A 24,511-nucleotide genomic window follows, 5' to 3' on the forward strand; every position below is an offset into this window, starting at 1 on the left:
TTATTATCACGATCCCCTTGATAGATCGTGAATATAATTAAATTTTCTTTTAATACATTCTTTAATCTCCTGTATTAAATAATGTTATTGTATTTATTCCGGCAGTTAATTTATAGTTACATTCTAAAGTAAATTTAATTAAATTCAGAAGTAAAGCTTCACTTGTATATGAAGTCAGACGTGTTTGATTGAAGGCAATTTCATTGTAACTAATGATTACATTTAGTGTTTGATAGTGATGGTAAATTATTTAGTTGTGTACAAACGATAAAATGAAGTAGAAAATAATGCTTTTAAATGTATATTGATTACTTATGTTTTTAATTTTTATTTGATATTGATTATGACGCTATTAGTCAATAGATTTTATAGATGTAGATTTTACGATTTTTCGAGAAATTTTGTTTGTTTCGTTTATTTATTTTTTTGTATAATTTAGTTTTTTCCTTTAAATAATATTGCAGGTGTGTTTAATGATCTATTTTTGCATACGTATATGAGTTAATTACTATTTTATCTGGTTCATATTTTTTATCGTATTTTTCGTTCCGCGTATATATCATTCATATTTGAAAGAACTAATCTCGAGATTGATATAAATCTATTAAAATTATATTAAATTGGTTATTTATAACTATATTCGACTTATTGAACTTTAGGTTATTTTTGTAACTTTTGTAACTTTTGTTATTTTTGTTACTTTTTTTACTTTAGTAACTCTTTTAACTTTTGTATAATTTTGAAAAATAAATTTTTGAATATCTACAATTTTTTGTTTTCGGCTCAGTTTTTGGTATGTTTACAAATTTATCGGATTGTTATCTGAGATTCAATTGATAAAAAAACATTAATGAAATTTGATGTAATCGTATTTGGAAATGGTGATAAAGCAATTATTATATCGAAAATTCAGAGAAGATTGTCATCGTTGTTTTCTGTGATAATAAATCTTTTTTTTTCGCGCAGTCAAGTAGTTTACTTTCGATAATTTTTTTTATCGACGGAATCTTAGTTCTTACGCATCTAGATCGTGATTTTAGCGTCATCAAATGGAACAACACGATATTAAGTGTTAAAGTTTGATAGTCTTCCTGGTAGCAATTTTTTTTTTCAGAAATAGGCTCGTAAAGTAAAATCAAATATTAATCTTATTAGTCAACCGAAAGGGAAGTTTTTCGAAAAAATAGTTTCATTTTCTAGAGAAAACATTTTATTATCCTTTAATGTTTTTTTAAAGATTGTTGTAACATATATTTTATATTATAGATAATTACAATTTTTGATATAGAGAAAGTTATCTTCAAATAGAAGAGTGAAAAGTTAAAAAAAAGAGAAAGATCAGCGTTGATATATAAGTTATAAAAGAAAAGACTTCCGTCTTGAAAAAAGCGTTAAAAGTTAAGGGACATTTCAAGAGGGTCGACGATAAAATCAGTCGTAACGTGAAGTATTAAGGGATGGGTTTTGGTGTAAAGTTGGAGGACAAGTTGACGACATTCATCAACTATAGGAGAAAGTTTCACGTGACCAACAGTCATTGTATATATGGAGTTCAAAACGTTTTGAACATGTACCTACTATATACCCCTCTCTTAACAAACTTACTGCAAACCCAAGATCGTCAATATTGACTTTTCGACAGGTGACTCCGCGCGGAGCAATCTCGTTAATCTTTCCATACCGGCTTTATAGAAAAGCTTGCACAGGAAATTCTCAACTTTATAAGTAGTAAAGACAAGTCTGTCAATATATAACTCCGTTTCAAGAGACACAATCCATTTTCACAGTTTTTCCTTCAAAACTTAAAACAGGATTGTGAACATTTTTTCAACTATAATCAGAATGTTTTTTCACTGCATAGCCGGGAATTCAATTTGACCGGAAGAAAATAAAAATTAGTTACCATTAACTATTTTATTAGGGAAATATTACTATTTGAATTAGTGACTGACTTTTTATTATCAAATTAGTTATTTTTAACTAATTCAAATGCAGACACCAATATTTGTCATTTTGTAGTACTTTAATTAATGTATTAAAATTAATTACATTTACATTACATTACATTACATTTTACATGATTGCCACAGACCTAGATATTAATTGGAATTGTTCTAGCAATAGTTTGGGGCCAGTAAAAAATTTTTTGACTAACAATTGTTAGTAAACAGAAGATAAAGTTCGCTCAAAAAATAATTTTCCATCTTCTGCTGATTATCGGCTGTGGTTACTTTTTATGAATTGTGAGCTCAGGGGAGTTTTTACATTAAAATATGTTTCTGTTTTATTTTTCAGTTTTCTTTTTCTGAATAATCGGAGTTGCAAACTTCGTCTGGGAGAAGATCGGGTACAGAAAAAAAACAGTTTAATTTTGGTCAAGGAAAGAGATCTCCATGATTGTAAAGGATCTCAGCCGAAAATCGTCATCTTGCTCTACAGGCGCAATGGTATCCGTATCCTTTGATCAACGTGAAATTGTATCCTTTATTGAGTTCTTTGTTTTTGCCTAATTTACTTCTAATTTTTTTCCTGTTTAAAAAACTTTATTAGTCAATTCACTTTTTAAATAATAACAGAGAAAATCTAATTTAATTATAAAAAAAATGAATTTTAATTTTAATTTTTTAAATATTATTTCCAATTTGTTTTACAAAATTAAATTACTTAACAAAGCAATTATTACTCAACTTTTTTGCATTTATTATACCTACTAAACTAATTTGCAATTATTACTTAACTGATTTGCAATAATTACTTAACTATTTTGCAATTATTATTTAACTATTAATTTACTAATTTTATTTATTTTACTAATAAAAATTTGTTATTATTACGTGGATAATTTCTGATTATTACTTAACTAATTTGAAATTATTACGTAATTATTTTGCAATTATTACTTCACTAATTTGCAAAAAACAAATTTTAATTATTAAAAAAATAACATTAATATTGAATCAACGAAACATTTTTAATCTAACAAGATTTAATTTGTTTTTTAGAGGTGGAATATATCCTTTATTTAGTTCTTTCTCTTTGCCTATTTCGCTTAATTTATTTTTATTAATTTTAATTAATTTATTTTTAATTTATTTTATATTATTATATTATTTAATATTATTATTTTTAATTTAACAAGACTTAAATTGTTTTTATTACCATTTTTTTTGATAATTAATCGATATAGAGATATTAATTTATTGTTAAATATGGCAGTAACCATATTTTTGTTTCAAAACAGTAGAATCAAGGTTAGGAAAAAGTCAGGGAATTTTATTTTTAATCATAGCTGGACATTCTGCAATTCGACGAACTAAAGGACAAGAAAAGATGTGGAGAAGAAAAGTGGCCCCAGCACACTGCCGTTTTTCTTTATTTTTTTTAGTAGTTTATTTAGTCTATTTTTGTATTTCTTTTTTATTTTAATTTCACGGTTCCGTGTGGCCCCCGACCTGGTGCAGAAGTGCAATGAAAAGCCAGGGATCTTCGGGGGTGGCCCAGAATAGGCGATGACGTAGGATCCCATCGCCACAACGTGGGCTCATCATCCACCGTGGGACATCTCAATGTCGACTATCACAAACTGTGATAGTCAGACTCATTATAACAGATTCATCTGTTATTATTTATCCTTCCCTGTTTAATTGACTTTTTCAATTAATTTCATTTGATTAAAATTATTTATAGTAAATTAAAATTGAAAATCAATTGTTTAATTATCACTTCTAAGTTATTTTGCAAATATTTTATCTTTTTTAAGGTCATGTTATTCAGTGGTCATGTGTCTCATATACTTTACTATGGGAACACGTGACCACTGAATAACAACCTTAAGGTCATGTTATTCAGTGATCACGTGTCTCGTATACTTTACTATGGGAACACGTGACCACTGAATAACAACCTTAAGGTCATGTTATTCAGTGATCACGTGTCTCGTATACTTTACTATGGGAACACGTGACCACTGAATAACAACCTTAAGGTCATGTTAATCAGTGATCACGTGTCTCATATACTTTACTATGGGAACACGTGACCATTGAATAACAACCTTAAGGTCATTAATAACAAGTGAATTGAAATTTTATATTGGTAATTTTCAAATTATTTATATTTTTAATAAATAAAATAAATTCAACAAAATTTAGAAATTTTCTTAAAACAGGGAAGGAATTTCGACAACATAGTGACGCCATTGCCAAAATGTATTATTTTGTAGTATTTTTATTTACTACAAAATTTAATACTTTTCGCAATGTTTCTTTGTATTTCTTTCTATCTATGAATGTTTATCTACAGTGAATAATTTTTTATTTACTTAATGTTTTTTTCATAATTTAAAGTAACTTTCTTTCATTTACAAAAATAAGAATTAAAAATTCGATTCATTATATTTTTATTTTTATATTTACCAATAGAAAGTATAACAATTTATTTAACAAAATTTTAACAGACAACAAAGTACATTGAAAAGCAATCTTTTTGGTTTTAAATTTGAAATTTGTTATTAAATACTTTTAATTTAATAATTTAAATACTTCTATTAAGTGCTATAAATATTTTCTCACTTTTTTTGAGAATTAAAATAAATTTTTAAATATTATTTAAAAATAATTAAAATTTTATTCACTGTATTCTTTATTAATTTCTATTTTCTATTTTTGAATGTGTGAGTAGGTTTTGAGCTCAGATGACGGATGCGTCCCGGGACGTATGGGTGAGCCTAACGTGCCCCTTTATCCCTAGTGTAGGCAATTTGCATCTGGGCGGTATGTGAGAGAATCGTGGAGTATTTGTGCGAGTACCTGTGATTTAAAAGTAGATTTGCATAAAATAGATACGGGGAAAGAAATAATTAGCTTTTTTGTATGAAAAAATGGAATAATTTTTTTTTTCGTCGTGTTAAATACTTGGGTAGGTAGGGAAATCGGAAGAAATTGCCATACGTACACGAACCAGACACCTGCGTTTGACGCAGTGTGCAACCATACGTACACGAACCAGACACCTGCGTTTGAAGCAGTGTACAACCATACACACGAACCAGACACCTGCGTTTGACGCAGTGTGTACCACTGGAGTACCAGTGAAAACCTTTATTTGATTATGTTTCATCTTTATTTAAATTTCTGTCACTATGTTGTTTTTTATTTGCTATTTAACCACTTCACTGGCGGGGCGTTCCAAATGGCGTTCCACGCGCCGAGGCCCAGACTGGCAAAAACACCGAAATGGCGTTCCTAATAAAACATTATTTTTAAAGAGTGTACACTACTTTTAACTTATACAAAGCAATATTTCTATAGTTTAGACATCATGGAACAAGATTATCACAATAAAAATTTCAGTTTTTGGGATTTTCAATGTTTTTTCAAACAATGAAATAGTCAATTTTTACCACTTTTCACCAAATGGCGTTCCACTTTTTTTCAATTTTTACACAGTAAAACTCATATTTTTTATTTAAAAAATATATTTACATACAAAACATTATAATATAATAATGTAATAAGTAAAAAATAAATATAAATAATTAATAAATAAAATTTAATAATTATTAATAATAACAAAAGTGGAACGCCATTTGTTAAAAAGTGTTAAAAATCGACTATTTCAACGTTCAAAGAAACATTGAAAATCTCAAAAACTGAAATTTTCATTGTGATAATCTTGTTCCCTGATGTCTAAACTATAGAAATATTGCTTTGTAGTAGTAAAATGTAGTGTACACTCTTTAAAAATAAAGTTTTATTAGGAACGCCATTTCGGTGTTTTTGCCAGTCTGGGCCTCGGCGCGTGGAACGCCATTTGGAACGCCCCGCCAGTGAAGTGGTTAATACAATTAACAAAAATTGGGTCATCCACGTATAACTTCACATACTTTACAGTTTACTTCCCTTTTTGCCCCCCTCCTTCCACATCGATGCCGCATATATCGTTAGGTACTTAGGTTCCATTTTTTTGAAGATAGGCTCAAAGAAATGACTGATTCCCTCCCTTAAAGTGTGACGTAATATATGGACAGACCCTATTTTTGTAATTGCTTTAAATATTGTTTTGCATTGTATTTTATCTTTATTTGTCTTTACACTGAGAAAACGATTTATTTGATTCAGGCAAATTTTGTTTGAATCAAACTTAAAATATTTTTGCTATACAGTCAAATATATTTAAATTTAATTAAAAGCTATTTTTTGGTTCATTTAAAGAAATAATATATTTAATTCAAGCATAAGTTATGGTTGCTTTTAAATTATGTGTAATCAACTTTGAAGTTTAAATCAAACATAAAATTTTTAAACATAATTTTTGTTTAAATCAACACAGAAAATATTTTTAAAATAAACATAATTATCTAAACAAATAATATTTTTGAATCAAAGCAGTAGATTTTTTCTATATATTCAGATTAAGCTTACAAACTAATTTCAATTAAATAAAATCACTTAAAATTATTTTTCTATTTGAATTAAGTATGTTTTCTCAGTGATACTTTGTTTGTGTTCTATTTTTTCAGGAAAGAAATGAGAAATTTTGGTTTATTTTTTAGAAACTAAAATTTGTCGTATTGTATATAGGGTACCGTGGATGTCCTAATTACCGTCCACTTTTTTTTAACAATAACAATAATTATAAAAAAATTATTTCCTCAAATCTGTCCAAGGTGAACTAATAATTATTAGTAACAATAAGTAATTATACTCTCTAAATCTGAATTAGTAGTTTTCTACTAATGAAATAGTGCGGATTCGTTTACTAATTGAATTAGTAACTGTTTTTACTAATTTTTAGTAGTTCTTTACTAATTATTAGTAGAAAATTTACTAATTTGAAATAGTAAAAAATACGTTCTACTAATTGAATTAGTAATTTTCTACTAGCAATTAGTAAAAAACTTCTAAAAATTAGTAAAAAATGTTACTAATTCAAATTGGTAAACGAATCAGCAGTAATTCAGATTTAGAGAGTAATCATTATATTTATTATAATAGCAGGCTTCGTACTCATCTACTAAAACCTACTATTTACTACTTTTTTTTTATGATTTTTTATTGATTTTTTTTTAGAAGCAGATTTCCCAAAAAAATTCAATTATTTTTATAAATAATAAAATTCTTCTCAGGAATTAAATTATTGTTATAAATAATAAAATTCATTGCATGATTTCAATTATTTTTAATACAATTTTGAATTAAATCCTCCCTCTAAAAATTCAATTATTTTTAAAAGTTTTTATTATAATTCTACAAAATAATTTAATTATTTTTAATAATTTTGACATAATTTGTTTATTAGAATTTGATAATTATTTTCGATACATTTTTAATTAAATTTCTTGAGAGAATTTAATTATTTCCAAATAATTTTAATAAAATTCTTTGTAGAAAAATTCATTTAAAAAATTTATCGAAATTTTATTGTTTTTAATAAAATTTCTCAAAAAAATTCTATTATTTTCAATACAATTTTAAATTAATTCCTCTCTTGAAAAATTCAATTATTCTTAAAAATTTTATTATAATTTCTTCAAAAGAATTCAATTATTTTTAAAAATGTTGATATAATTTATTTATTATTCATTAGAATTTAATCAGTATTTTACATACATTTTTAATTAAATTTTTTGAGAGAATTTAATTATTTATAAATAATTTTAATAAAATTCTCTGTAGATATTTAATTAATTTCAAAAATTTTGTCGAAATTCAATTGTTTTTAATAAAATTTCTCAAAAGAATTAAATTATTTAAAAAAATATTTTAATAAAATTTGGCGCAAGAATTCAATTATAATTTTAAAAAATGTTGATATACTTTTTTTTTATTAGAATATAATAATTATTTTCAATGCATTTTTAATTAAATTTCTTGAAAGAATTTAATTATTCAACAAAAATTTTTAGTTAAATTCGTCTCAAGAATTAAATTATTTAATTAATTTAATTACATTAAAATTTTTTTGTACGAAGCCTCTAATTATATTGTAATAATAATAATAATAAAATAATTATATTCTAATACAATATAAAAATTTACGTTTAAATTATTGCGAGAGTGTCTCAATTAAAAATGAACCCAATAAAATTTGCGCACGAAGGCAAAGGAGAAAAGGACATTTTTTTTCATTTAATAACTAAATTTCTTTTTCCTGAATATGGAAAAGAAAATGAAAAGTTTCGTTTGATTAAATGAGAAGAAAGGTTTAGCTTGGGAGGTGAAAAAACTTTTCTAATTTAGTCGACTAAACTCTTTTAAGAGAGAAAAAATTATTTCTTTTATATATGACTTACTTCGTATTAATTATTCCCAAGTTTCTTTTCTCTTCTCTGAATTTAGTAAATAATTAGTGAATTAATCACTTTGCTAAGGGAAGGATATTAATAATTTCCATAAAGTTTTATTAATACTTAATTATTTTCAATTTAAGAATAAAATTATCTTCTCTGATGAAAAAATTGTCTTATTAGTCGAATAAGGATTTGATAAAAATGTTTTTTTTAAAGAGTTTTAAAAATCAATTCGGTCTTTTTTTAATGTAATTTTTTTAATAATTGAGGATCTTATATGGAATTTTGTAAAATAATTTTAATATCGTATTTGAGTCACGAAATTTAATAAAAATATATCCATGATTTTATGGATCATAGTAAAGAGATTAACTTATTAGAAATGAATGTCGTGCTTAAAGAGGAAAAAAGAAATTTTTTGCCTAGGTATCACACAGCTGTCATTTAGAATTCAGAATGAATTCGGAAAGAAATGATGTGACAAAAGCTATGACTTGAATTTACAAGCACGATTCTCGTTATTGGTCTTGGCTGGAAAATTCCTCAAAAATATTGTGTGTGGGCGCAACTCTGCCGTCGCTCATTTATATATACATATATATAAAAATCCGGACGCATGGAGATTTATAGGAAGGTTCTAGGTGAATTACGATCGAGACGCGAGCATTGCCAGAAATTTTTTTTTTTTTTGGCCAATCTTTGACAATTTTCTTCATTTCTAACATGAACTTTAAATTCTATAAGTTCCTCAAACTCCTCTTGGAATCATATCAAGTGGTTTACTTTCTGTTAGCAGGAATTTCCAATAGATCAATGAATTATTTTTTTAATTTAATATAATTGGGAAAAAAGTCCACTTTTGAAAATCCACGTAATAAATTAATTATATTTCATTTTTTTTTTATGTTTTTAATTAAATTCAGTTAGTCAATTACATAATTCTGTAGATGATATTTTGAATAAGGTTAATTGGATTTCGTCTGCTTTAATTGCTTACTCGTAGTAAAATTAATTATGTAACATTAATTACATCCGTTTATTTGTTATTATTATTATTATTATATTTTTTTATTAGGTACTATTTACTATTATTAATTTTGTGGTAAATAGTAATAAAAGAATAGTATTATTATTATTGAGTTATAGGATCTTGAGAGTTAAAATAAAAGTGTTTCACAAAATTTTTATTATTTAAATTTGAAAAAATATTCATTCACCAATAAATATTGACCAATAAAAAGAAAGTATGATAAAAAAAAAGTCGCGGAAATTTTCTAACAGCTTTTTCCAGTGCAAACTAATAAAGTGAAAGATTTCATTTTCTGCCAAGTTTTATAAATGTGAGTAACATTCCGTATGTAAATAATAATAAAAGTGTAAATGCAATGCTTCTCGAAAGTTTGGCTGAGATATTGGTTTTGGTTTTTATTGTTATTGCTGGCAATTTTAACACTCGTAACAGTTTCTTCAATTCAAAGAATTATTCAATCAAAGAGTTTTTAAAAAATATTCTCTTTGTTTAAAGAAAATTTTGCTTTTACTATTTTTAAAATTTTTTATTTCTTTTACAGAAAATTTGTTTAGAGAATATTTTTTTAAATATGAATAAAAAGATTTTAGAGAGAATTTAGAGAATTTTTGCAAATTTTCGGGGGAGAATATTGAGAGAAGTTTTGCAAATTTTTAGAGAGAATTTAGAAAATATTTTTAAATTTTAAATAAAAAGAAATTATAGATTATATTAGGATTTTTCTGTGTGATGATTAATGAATGAAAGTTTATAAAAGTAATTAAATTTAAATGCACAGAGGCGACATTTTAATTTTGATTGAAATTAATAATTTGCGGTTAATTGGAAAGTTTATTGTTTTTATCTACTAATTAATAGGAGTCTTTTGAATGAAATATAATTCATTTTATCTTATATTTTCATGAAATAAATGAACATTTCTGGCATTTATGTTTGAACTGATTTAATCAAGAGATAAAATGTAGGTCGTACATTTGCATATATTAAACTATTTTAACCAACCAATCATCTGTTGGAACATTCGTGTTTAATAAATAATTATTTGAAAAATAATCCACTTTTCAATGTTCAAATTGCACTTTGAATTTTAATCATTTATTATTGCGTTGAAAATTATTCGCACTGAAAATTTTAAGTACAATAATGTAATAATAATAATGGAAATTTATTGAAATTTGTTTTATTTTTAATAATTTTATATTTTTAATATTTTTGAAAATTTTAAATTACATTCTAAATCGTATAAATAATTATTTCATTTAAAGCGGAAAATTATTTTCAATATTTTATCTCTTGTTTTTAAATAAGTTAAATAATTGATTAATAATTCATTTTCTAATGTTAAAATTTATTTTCAATTTAAATATAAAGTAATATAAATTAATTTAATTGTTAATTTTTTAAAACAATTTTGTTTAATTTTTTGTTTTTTGAAATTATTGATACATTTGTAAAGTGGAGAAAGTTTTTGCTTTAATGGTTCATTTTTGGGTGTGACAAATTTTTATGATCCCAGCACTTTAACATGCGGGTTATTGTGGACTTTGAATTAAGAAGTAACTTTGAGGAAAGTTTTCAGAGCTCCTTTATATATGAAAATGCTTTCAGAAGTAAATTTAAAACGGAAATTGTTATATATACGTGGTTATAAAAATGGTATTTAACTTCAAAGGTTTATTTCATTTTCTTTACGGACTTTTCTTTTGCTTCGCAATTTACTTAGTTGATTATTTTATCAGATTCTTTTTATTAAGTTTCGCTTTTAAACTTGGTTGATTGTTCTTCAGGTTCATTTCAATTTATTTTTATTCAATTCATTTTAATCTATAATATTCCATCTATTAATGGTTTATAATTATGTTTCGATAAAAGAATAATTGAGGATAATTAAGAAAATTTTCAATTTATAGGGAAATGTAGGTGCGAGAAATAATTTATAGTCCAACTTCTTTTCATTACTTGTTTTCTTTTCGTCTTCCACGATAAATTTTCTCAAACCAAAGTTCAGAATCAGCAATACGTTAAAGTCACCGTTATTCGATTTTGCATCGAATGTAATTTGTCTGAGTTCAATAGTTATATGTATATGTATATATATTGATTTGCGAAGGATGTATAAAATTTTTCTTTTCTCTCTTTCTATTTTGAAACTTATGAAAATCTTTTCCTATCAATATGTATATTTTTTCTATAAAATTCGATGCAATTTGTTTTTTTTGGACGAAATTTAATCACATATTTTACACTTATTTCGGATCCACTTAAGTCTATATTACGTCTGATCGAAACTGAATTTAAATGATCCTTTTTACTTCTTCTCTCGTTGGATAAAAATAGTGAAGAAGTTGAATTTGAAAAGAATGCACATGTATTTTTCATGATTCTAACACGTTCGTTTCGATTCGATAGATTTTATTTGCATTTTATTATTCTATTTATATATTATTATTTTTTCCACTGTTTGTGATGTGCACTGATTTAGTTGACGATGCAAATTTACCGTTGAATTAATTATCGAGGTATTATATGGCAAATGTTTATGGATTTAAAAATATGAGTGAGGTAAAATTGAAAATTTATGTATGAATATAATGAAAATGTTTTGTGTAAATATTCAAATATATTGCGGAGGCATGTAGAAATTTTTCCAAATTAACGAATTTTATTAAATCCTTTTTTTATTATTTTTATCCTTTATTTATTTTTTAATTGTTTAGTTGAAGGTATAAAATTGAAAGGAATAACTAAAAATGTAAATCAAATCATATGATCCAAATTTTTTGTATTAATTCGATAATTTTATGAAAACTGGGTAATTGTTGAAATACTTTTTTCAGTAATTATTATTTTAAATTTATACAGGGTTGCTACGCAACCTGGAAACCTGGGAAACCTGAAAATGCCAGGGAATTTTTTTTTAATCTTGAAATCTAATTTTACTTAAATATTTCATAATTAATTCAATTTTAAAAGAGTTGCGTTTACAATTTTTATAAGTAGATAAACTTCAAAAGGTTTCAATGTGAAATTTTGTAAAATTTAAATTTTGAATGAATTTCATTAGAAATTTTAAAAAACTTAGATTTTTGAAAAATTGTTGAAATTTTGTAAAATTTCAATTTTTAATGAATTTGATTAGAAGTCTTAAAGAACGAAGATTTTTGAAAAGATTAAGAACTCAAATTCTTCTGAAATTAGTTAAATTTTTTAATATATATTTAATTGATTATTAAAAATAAAGGATTTACAGAAGAATTTTACTTAAAAACACTGAAAGAAATTGAATTTCAAAGCAATTACAAGTGATTGCAGAAATTCAATTATTTCAAAAAATTTTAATCAAATTCTTGGCAAAATTTCAATTATTTTCAAAAACTTTCCTCAATTCAATATCTACTACTTTAAAAAAATTTTACAAAAGAATTAAATTATTTAAAAAAAATTTCAATAAAATTCTACGCAAACATTTAATTATCTTCATAAATAATAAAAATTTCACAAGAATTCAATTATTCACAAATTATTTTCATAAATAATAAAATTCTTTTTTGGAATTCAATTATTTTTATAAATAATAAAACACATCACAGAGTTTGCTACAATTTATTTACTAGAGTTTAAGTATTATTTTCAATACGTTCTTAATTAAATTTCTTCAAAGAATTAAATTATTTTTAAAAATTTTAATGAAATTTTTTGTAACAATTCAATTTTTTTCAAAATAATTTTAATAAAATTCTTCGTAGAAATTTAATAAATTTTAAAAATTCTTCAAATTTCAATTATTATCAAACTACTATTTCAATAAAATTTCACAAAAGAATTTAATTAGTTAAAAAGAAATTTTAATAAAATTCGTCTCAAGAATTAAATTATTTTCAAAAGTAATACAATTCTTTGCAGAAATTCAATTATGTTAAAAAATTTACAAAAATTCTCGTCAGAATTCCAATTATCTTTATTTATAAATAATAAAATTCTTCTCCGAAATTAAATTATTTTCAAAAATTTTAATAAAATTCTACGCCAACATTTAATTATTTTCATAAATAATTAAAATTTCACAGGCATTGAATTATTTTCAAAAACTCTTATGAAATTCTTTGGCTAAGTTCAATTTTAATACAATTTTAATCAAATTTCTCAAAAAATGAAATGATTTTTAAAAATTTTATTAAAACTTGTCAAGCTAATTGAATTATTTAAAAATTTGTTTATAAAATTCTTAATGATAATTCAATTTTAAGAAACATTTAATTATTTAATAAAATATTTATTTTTGTATTCAAATAATTGAATTCTCGTACATTTTTCTAATAATAATTGATTCAAAAATGAATTTCAGTTAAAATTTTAGATTATGATTGAATATTGAAAGCATTATAGCTTGAATGTTTAAAAATAATTGGATTTTAAAAAGGTTTCAAACTAAAAACTTTAAAATTTTGAATTTTTCACACTTTTAATTAAAAATTAGTAGAATATTAATTTTTTTGAAAAAATTTAATTGGATTTTTTTGTTGAAATTATATAAAGTTTTTTATTTTCTAGTATATATATTTATAATATAATTTATAATAATATTATTCATTAGTTTAATATTTAATATTTAATCTTCAATGTTTATTTAAACCAATAATTTTTATTTAACTTTATTTTTATTTGTTGCAAATTTGAAATTTGGAGAGAATTTAATATTTTGGAGGGATCTTGGAATATTTAGTGGACAAGGTTACATGTGGATTTGGTGAAAATCTTTTTAAGTCTCGATAGATATATCTTTCGAAAGCTGCTGATAACTGATGAGCAGCAGTTGTAGTCGAATTTTATGACGCGCATTTACGACTATCCATTTTCCTGAATTACTCAATCTCAAGTATGAAGGATATATTCATGAGAGGTTCTAAAAGGGGGAGAATAGGTGTCTCGTGAAAACAATATATTACTGATGAAAAAACCACTCGATAACATACGTTTCAGAAAAAAATAACGATTTTTATATATTTTTATTGTATCTATATACACTATATAGATACAATATGTTACTATTTATGTAGGTATAGAACTTTTAATCTAGCGGAAAATGCGCTTACAAAATGTTCCTCTATTTTTGAATTATGTTATATACACAGGTAAATTGTAATTCCAAAAAGTTTTCAATTTCAATAATTCGAAATACTTTTTTTCATATTTTTCCCTATATTCTTCAATCAATTCAATGCATTTCATTGTTAATGGAAAATTCACTAAATAACCCTTTGAAATTTTTTATTAGATTTTTTAAATTTAATTCCCTTTTTATTAAAAAATTCTTTTGAAGAAATCTTCTTTGAATATGAACTTTTGTTATTGGCATTATTTTTTTTAAATAAAAAAAAAATTTACGATTGCATTGAAAGATTTTTCGTGTTTATTTATTTTAATTGGTTCTTGATTTTCCAATGAAATGATGTTATTTATTTTATTGGGAAAAAAATTTTTTTTTTTGTAGTTAGTTAAAAATGAAAATCTCGCAGTTTTATGTGTGCATTCGCTATACATGAATAAAAGCTCGTAAAGAACATGAAAGCATTTTCCACTTTTCTATAGATCGATGATACAAAAATGCAATGCGTTGAGTAATGTCTTTTATTGTGTTTGGAATTTTATTGATATTATGTATATAAGAAATTCATAAAATAGAAATTTATAAATGGTTTCGCTTGGAGTAAAATTTTTTTTTTTCGAATAAAAGAATTATGGAAAATTGGTGAATTGTAATTTGGTGGTATATACAATGAAAACTTTTCAGTTTTCAATGCACGAATGTATTTTTGTAGATAATAGTGAACTTGTTAGTAACGATAAGGCAGAATCGACGAACGCGATTAAATTCAATGACCTTCCGGTCTTTCCTTATTCTTATAAAGTTGGAGCAATAACTTCCCTTGGCATTTTCATTTTCGAAATTTTAATCCTGTTGATGGAATTAAAAATCAATTTCTGTTTAAAGTATTTTTGCAATATTGATAATATAGCGAAAAAAATGTATTTGATTCAAATGAACGATTTGTCTTATCAAATATATATTTATTTATATCAAATAATTTTTATTCAACGGAGAAAAATGTAGATAGTAACTTTTACTATCTACAAAGTAAAACTAAAATTTTCTAGAACTTCTGTGCATTTTTCCCAATTTTTACTAATTTTAACTAAAAACTAAAACTTTTTAACTTTTAAACTTTTTAACTAAAAAAATGTCCGAAGTACATTTTTGTAAAATGTTAGTAAAATTTACTTTGAACGTAGCAAAATTAACTTTGAAAATAGTAAAAGTTGACAGAAATGCGCAGAAGTTCCTGACAATTTAAGTTTTACTATGAGAGTAAAAATAATAATTTCATAACATTAAGAAAATGACTGTAAATATTTTTAGTTTCGTCGAAAAACCGGAAAAGGAAAGTTTAAATTTATTAGAGACTCCAAAAGTTAGTAAATAGAATTTTAAAATTTTGAAAGAATTGTCGAATTTTGATAAAATTTCAAAAATTCTATTATTGTTTTCAAAGGAAGTTTGGTTACTTCTCAAAGAATTAATTCACTGCATTCCAGTACTGAATTCAAATTATGATAAAACTTTAGAAAAGATATTAATTTTATGAATCATAAAAATTTGAACTTTGGTAGTAAATGCGGATTTAAATAGAAAAGAAATTTTTTGCAAAGATACCAAAAATATTCCATTTTTAATATACTGTTTCAACAAAAATTTACAATTATGATTTTAATCGTAATTTTTGTTTGTTTCTCTTAAGGGCATTTGAATCGTTATGACGTCAATTTTAGAACACTGTGACGTCATATTGGTACACATATCTTTATAATGTTAGAGGTTATATATTTTGTTATAAAGTTCGAGTAAAAAATGCTTGGTTACTTTTTTTGGTAAATTAAAGAGTGGAAAAAATATTCGTAAAGAAATATCATGTGCAAATGATTATAGAGGAAGGGGGAAGTTTTATTATTTGTATATAAAAAAAAGTAAAAGAAGAAATTAAAGAGAAACAGGTGATAATGAATTATGGAAGCAATATATAGAAAAGCTCATGTATATGGGTCTGATTGTGTATAGTCTTTTCTGCACTTTCTGTTCAACGATGGGAACACCCGCGGTTGATGAAAAGTGGAGACCAAAACAATGGCCAGACCCACAAACTCGAGAGAGGTTGAAGTTTCGTTGAAAGAGAGGAATATAGTCTACCTCGGTACATAATATAGCGCCGCCGGCAGAAATAAGCTGTCGCTGCATGAGAAATGCACCATAGAAAAGACGAAATTAAGTAAAACGTGCAAAATTAAAGTTTTCACGCTAACTTCTGAAAATGCATTGTTTCGGTTTTCACGTCTCGAAAGTAGGTGTTAATTGCAACAATGCCTGCAATTATCTTTAGAAAGCAGTCACACCAAAATTTAATGTCAAAAAATCTTATTATTTTGATTAAATTTTGGTAAAAAAAAAGTAATTTTTGAAATCACCTTTGTATTTAAGATTTTAAAATTGAAGAAATATTGAAATATTTTCAATATTGCTAGAGATTCAGATGCTGCGTGGGAAGAAATTTTAACAGGGTTGCCAAAGGTCAAGGAAGTTAGGGAATTCAAGGAAAAGTCAGGGAAATTAGAATTGTTCAGAAAAATCAGGGATTTTTTATTAAAAGTACTGGAAAATATTAAATTTTCAGAATTTATAAGAAACTATGAAATTGACAAGAATTCTAATACAAAACCTTCAATTTTTTTTATTTTTGACAATAATTTCTTTTTAAATAACTTAATTCTTGAAAATCTATCATAAAATTATTACTTATAAATTATTTAATGAATAATTTTACTTAAAAATTTCAAAATTAATTGGATTTCAAGAGAGTTGCGTTTACAATCTTCATAAATAGATAAACTTCAAAGGTTTCAATTTAAGATTTTAGAAAATATCAATTTTTAATGAATTAAAAATTTTAAATAGGAATTATAAGAACAACTGATTACAGAAATTCAATTATTTTCAAAAGTGATAAACTTCTTCACTTAAATTCAATTATGTTCAAAAAATTTTAAAAATTCTCGTCAAAATTTCAATTATCTTTATAAATAATAAAACTCTTCTCTGAAATTTAATTATTTTCAAAAATTTTAATAAAATTCTTGGCAAAATATCAATTATCAAAAATTTTCCTCATTTCAATTATTTTTAATATCGATTTTAATAAAGTTTTCCAAAAGAATTCAATTATTTAAACCGAATTTTAATAAAAATTTCAAAGGAATGCAATTACTTACCAATTTTTTATAAACTTCGCAACAATTCAATTATTTCGAAAAATTTAAATAAAATTCTTTTTAAAATTCTATTATTTAAAAAAAATTTTGACAAAATTCTTTACAAGATTTAGTTAATAAAATTGCAATTTTAATAAAATTTTCCTATACAATTCAATTATTTTTATACAATTCTTCTTAAGAATTCAATTATTTTCATAAATAATAATATTTTTCTCGAGAATTTAATTATTAAAAAAAGTTTTCTTAAAATGCTTTATAAATTTAAAAAATTATAATAAAATTGATCATAGAATACAATTATTTTCGTAAAATATTTAACACTAGTCCTAGGAGTACAATATTATTGTCAAAAATGTTTCTAAAAATCTTTGAAACAGTTCAATTATTTTCGTAAAAAATAAAATTCTTCCAAGCAATTAAATTATTTAAGAAATTTTAATAAAATTCTTCCCAAGAATTCAATTATTTTTATAAATAAAATTTTTCACAGAAATTCAATTATTTAAAAAAAATTTTAATAAAATTCTTCGTTAGATTTCAATTATTTTCAATTTTTTAATGAAATTTCTCGATAGAATTTAATTATTTTCAAAAAGTTTAAAAAAATTTTGAGAAATTTAATTATTTAAAAAATTTGAATAAAATTCTTCACAAGAAATTACTTATTTTCATAAATAAGAAAACTTATCGCAGAATTCAAATTATTTTTTATATAATTTAAAATAAACTGATAGAAAATTGCATTTATTCGTAAAATTACTTTTTAAATTCACCAAAAGAATTCAATTATTTTAAAAAATTTTGATAAAATTCTTCATAAAACTTCAATTTTAAGAAATATTCAATTATTTAATAAATTATTTATCTTTCTATTTAAATAATTGAATTCTCGGAAAATTTTCTAATAAAAATTGATTAAAAAATGTTAGCGTTACTCAGTATGGAATTTTTAAATAATTAACTGCAATATTGCATAGCAATGTTGAATTAATAGGATAGGGGAGAGTACATTATTATAAATATAAATTTAAAATTTTTTTGATTCAATATTCTCTGAGTATTGTGACAATATTAATATGCAATTTTGCTTCAGTATTAAGATAATATTATTGCAATTTTGTGTACATTAGGAATAAGTTGCTTATAAAAGAAATGGAGAACGTTTGATTACTTTCGGTATAATTTATGCCAAAAGTGAGAAGTCGATTAGATATTATTAAAGTTCGCTTGTTAAAATGTAAATTAAGTGTCTTTTAAAAACGTGACATGCTGTATAGTTTTTTAAGATAGCGTGCTAGTTACTGCTCACAAAGTGGTGCACAAAATTATGTGTATACAATTTTCTTATCGTTGTATAAGTTTTCAGTTCAGGGCAATTATTATTTGTGTCCATAAAGTTCATTGGTTAAAATCTTAGTTTGCAAACTTTTAGAAGAAAATGAAGTTTCTTAAGCCTCTGATAGTATCGAATTTATTATCACGACTGGAAAAAATAACATTCTGGAAAATTGATCATTTTCTTCTATTAAATTTACAATATCGTTTTCTTTCACAATAACCCCTTTTTCATTTCGATTCAATGAAAAATTGTAATTTAATTATACAAATTTGTAATTAAAGAGTTAAACTTTATTTTCCTTTCATCATTTATTTTATTCGTTTCAGTAATTTGTTGGAATTTTTGGAATGCTGTACAATTAGTGTAGTTTTTTGATAATTAGTTAGGAATTTAATTGAAATTAATTTTCATTTGTATACATTAAATGACAATTTAGTTTTTCATTATATTCGAATGTAAAAATTTATCCCTGCTTCATTTATTATATTATCCAAATTTCTGTCCTATTCGTATCTCATTAAAATGAAACAAACCCGTTTTATTACATGTTGGAATTTTTCGCTAAAGAAAATGTTAATTTTTTTTTTTATATCAGAAAATTATAATTAAAAATAAAATGTTCGTTTAAAAATCATTTTAGCGAAATCACACAGTTTCTTGGTGGTTTTAACACCAATGTTTAATTTTGCTGACAATTTGAGAATTCGTTTCGTAAGCAAACACACGTTTAAAATAGAAATGGAAATAATATTTCTGATTTACGCAGTAAATTACTTGTGTAATTTTTATTCAATGCTCCAAAATTATTTGATAATTAATTTCTTTTCATATTAAGATAGATTACAATTTTCTTGGATTACAATAAATAATTTTTTTATCAGAGTTAATTGGAAATTTTAATAGATTAATTATAGTTACTTATTTTTTTTATTAGTTTTTTTCAATGTAGTTGCAGTTCTGAATAAAAAAAAATTATCAGAAATAGCATAATAATAAAGTTGACAAGTAATAAAAATTTCTCAACTATTTTTATGTATGGTATGACTTTGAAAAAAATCCCGTTTATCAAACACGTTTTCATGTACATATATACCAAGGAAATGTATAGTACATATCAATTACTATTTCACACCCAAGTGTACAGATATTTCTGTCATTCACATTGATTCATTTTAATAACTCATTTGCATAATGTTCTGCGCTCAGCTGATATTACGATCGTGTAATTTTTTTTAGCTTAAACAAACATTTCTACAAGAGAACATTGACATTGATGTAGTTTTGCATTTCGATTTATCTTAAATTGACAATTAATTAACAAATTAATTAAATTAGCATATTTTTTTCATACTTTTTATTTTGTTATCTAATTAATGAAATTTGTTTTTATTAATTAGGAAATAAGTATTAAATAGTTTTTCTCTTAAACAAAAAAAATCACTGAAAAAAATTTATTTTACTCAAATAATCGATTGTTTATCAGAATATAAATATTTACTTGAATCAAATAATTTTTGTTTAAATCAAAGAAATAGAATTTGAACCAATATTGTTTGTATTCGAAGCGGATACCATTTAATTGACTTAAATAAAAATTATTTGATTCAAGTAAATATTTACTTGGTAATAGACAAGTATTTGATTATTTGGGATAAATAAATTTTTTTAGTATAATTACTAATATTATAGTTGAACAGAATATATATTTATTAAATAGTTTTTTAATAATTTTTACATTGTTATTGAGTTTTTAATAAAATTTTAATTAATTAATATTAAATGAATAAAATTTATAATTAAATTAATATTAATTAATATTAATTAATATTAAAATATCAATTATTTTGTCAATTTAAGATATAAATGAAGTTGATGATTTTTTTGGTGATTCTGAATTGTAGAAAAATAACTCACCTATCGCAATGATCCTTGATATTTAGTTTTGAACCACTGAGACTAAAGGCACTAATTTCAGTGAAGAGTAGAGAAAAAATAAGGAAAAAAATTGCTCCATTTTTTTGAGGATTTTGGTTGAAATATTTATGTAGACTAGTCATTTTTATTATCTAATTTTTTAATTATCTAATGTTTTAAATTCATTTAACGGATACGCGAATTCAATTACAGGTCAATGACCTGTTTTGCAATAAATTATTGTTATTTAATTTAAAAATTTTGACTAGATAGAATTAAAATTTAAATTGTCGATTCTTAATTTAAGAACGACTCGCGTAACGCGCTTATAGCTACTGATGGCCTTTCCGCACTCAATATGACAACGGCTGGACAGAATGGCTCATTTATATGCTTCGCGAATTGATAACAACTCCTCTGCTATTGGCTGTTGTTTAAAATTCATTGGAATTACAACTATTTCTAAAAGTAATTAGGTTCCTTCCTTTATTTATTTGTCAGGGTATTTTTTTTAACAAAATTATTCTGATGTACACATTTTGTTTTTCATTGTCATTTTCTTTTCTATTTTTATTGTATAAATTACGAAGGACGTGTTCATGGTTTTTTTAGTACTAGAAAGTCCTTTAAAATAAATATCGCTATATAAATATTCAGGTTGAATTGTTATTGTTTTGTCAATTAATGATTTTTAATGTTTGATATATAGAGACTGTATTAAAAATTGTATCATGGGGATTTTAATAAAAAAAATTGAAGTAGGTATCGTGGTCAATTTATTAATAGGAATTTGTCAGTATTATTATGATTAATATTTGTAATTTTATTATCAATAAAAACAGTAACAATAATGACACTAAGATCCATCTCGAGATAACGTGTTTCTCGAAATCATTTTTTAAATTTTCCATATTTTATTTATTCGGGTTGTTAAATTAACAAGAAATTAAAACATTAATCAGTAGGTAACATTAAAATTAAAATTAATTAAAATTTGAAGTATACTATTTTAAAAACGTATTTCTCCTTTTTAAGGATAAACAGTTTTAACCTAGAACTTTATTTATATAAAATTTAGAAATTATTATTACCTACAGTTAATAATATAATTATATTTATATTTTATATTACTATTATTAATTTCTAAAATTTATTTTAAAAATAAAGAAAAATTTTGTTAATTATTTTGAATAAGTAATATAATTTTCTAAAAGTTAGATTTAAATTATGGAAATTGTTATTAAACATTTATAATTTCTTCGAATTTCTTTTTTTTTTATTAACTTTTTTCAATTTATTTCTTTTTTTTATTACAGATAATTCAATTTTGCATTTTTTTAAAAGGATTATGCACATTATTGTAGAACATGTGAATGCTTCTTTTTATTTATTTTTTGAAATATTCTATTTAAAAAAATTTTCAAATTTACAAATTTTTTTTATATGATAATTATTATGAAAACGTCACTGGAAAAACAGATCTGTCACTTTCAAATTTAAATAGCAAACAAGAATAGAGATTAATTTGTAAATTATCTAAGAAATTAAATGAGCGAAATTCTTATTGAAAGCTCAATTTCAAAATTGATATTCAATTATATTTATGAAAATCATTGAAGATATTGAAATAAATGTAAATTTTTTGCAAATTATATTTTCAATTGCTTTGTTACATCAAATATTTATAAATTAAAAAAATTACGTTTTACGTTTTAGGAGTTGGATAGTTTCTTTTAAGGATTTTTCTTTAGCCAACCAACGTCTATAGAAAATAAAGAAAATTAAAAATTTGGTTAATTTTTTCAATATTTAAAATCGGGGCTGTGTACAATTATTACGTAAGGATTTTTTTTTTGATAATTTAACTCCCCCTCCTTTTCTCTTATGTAAAAGAGAAATGAAAATAAAAAACATAAATTAGGATCATTTTTTTGCTGGTCATAAGGAATAAATGGAGTCACCCCTTCCTTCCCCCTTAAAAACCATACGTAATTTCTTGTATTTTTACCTCTTAAAATTTTTAAAATTAAAATTTAACATTTTCTTAACAATGAAATTAATAAAAAAATAAAGTATTTGCAAATATAAGTAATTACTGTTGTCATCGTCATTTATGTTCTCTTTGATATTGTTTTATTATTATTTTTATTTTTATTAAATAGAAAAAAAATATTTTTTTGTACATTGAAACATAATAATTTATTTGATTCAAATAAATTATTACTTGTCAATTATCAAATAAATATTTACTTGAATCAATTAATTTTTATTTAGGTCAATTAAATGGTATTTGCCTCAAATACTGAAATTACTGATTCAAATACAATTTATTTGACTAAAATAAAATTTATTTGACAATAAATACCTATATAATCGATTATTTGAATCAAATAATTTTGTTTTTAAAAATCGACAACTATAATCATTGCACTGAAGAAATGTTATTTGATTCAAACAACCGATTACTGGCCAATTGTTCAATGTTTACTTAATTTAAATAACTATTTACTGAATTAAAATAAATATTTACTTAAATTAAATAAATTTTATTTAAATCAACTAAATTGTATTTGATTTGAACCAATAATTTCAGTATTTGAAAAAAAAATTTGATTTTAATAAAAAATGTTTGATACAAATAAATAAAAATAAATGAAAAATAAGACTTATTTTTCATTTATTTTTATTTATTTGCATCAAACATTTTTTATTAACAATTACTTAGTAATAATTGTTTGTTTCTTTATTTGAATCAAATAATTTTTTTTTCAGCGTGTTTTCTGCTTCTATTTATTAATCTTGGATAAACGAATGTCAAAGTTAAATAAAAATTTAATTTGTAGAAAGAACAGGATTATTAAGGATTCAAGAAGGATTATTATTATTAAAAATGTACGAAGGATTACCAGAGATTTCTAGGATTACTTTTTTTTAAGTAAAAAGGTTTTTTTTACTCTTAGTTTTTGTTACAATTTGTTTGATTGTTAAAAGAACGTATTTTTTCAATTTACTGAAATTACTCCTTACTTTTTGAGGTGCGTCTTTAACAGTTTAATAGGTTATTAATAGTAATACTAATTAATTAATAACTTTAAATATTACATTAAATACTAAGTAACTTTAAATTTTTTTTGCAAAAAATCTTAAAAGATAATTCTTTGGAATTTGTCCTATTTTTTTAGTAGGTTAATTACCGACATCGATAAAATTCACTTTATCTAACTTACAATAATATTTTTCGATTAATTTCCATATCTTATTTAATCAATAAGTGAAAAATATATTATCTTTAAAGTTTTGAAGACTTGAAAACCAGCAAAAAAAAAAAAAATGTTTTCCTTATTTTTATATTATCAATATTGAATGCAAGTCTATATTAATATTGTTAAAGTCATAAAACCGTTTTTTAATGCACTTGGCTATAAATTTTCGAAATGTTAAAACTATTAGAATGCAACTATTTTTTATAAAATTTACAATTGTGAATGGCTACAATTATTCTCAATGTGTATAGCTATATTTGTTTTAAAGTGATCTGGATAGTGACTGTTTTGTGAGAAACAGGTGGTTTGATAATTTATTGTATCAAACGGTATTATTGTTATTAGTAATTTAT

The 24,511-nt window shown here is 23.2% G+C and overlaps 1 protein-coding gene across 1 annotated transcript in view; it reads right to left on the reverse strand.

Moving 5' to 3' along the window:
* LOC122504753 (trehalase-like) overlaps nucleotides 1–21,240 on the reverse strand; it is a 44,205-nt gene extending 22,965 nt beyond the window's left edge. The window contains exon 1 of the mRNA XM_043615986.1: nucleotides 20,896–21,240. Within this exon, the coding sequence (XP_043471921.1) occupies nucleotides 20,896–21,038 (143 nt within the window). The 5' untranslated portion in view covers nucleotides 21,039–21,240. The remainder of the gene's footprint in view (nucleotides 1–20,895) is intronic.
* Nucleotides 21,241–24,511: the final 3,271 nt, after the last annotated feature.

Source organism: Leptopilina heterotoma, unplaced genomic scaffold (genome assembly GCF_015476425.1).
Source record: "Leptopilina heterotoma isolate Lh14 unplaced genomic scaffold, ASM1547642v1 Lhet_313, whole genome shotgun sequence".
In the NCBI taxonomy this organism is placed as follows: domain Eukaryota; kingdom Metazoa; phylum Arthropoda; class Insecta; order Hymenoptera; family Figitidae; genus Leptopilina; species Leptopilina heterotoma.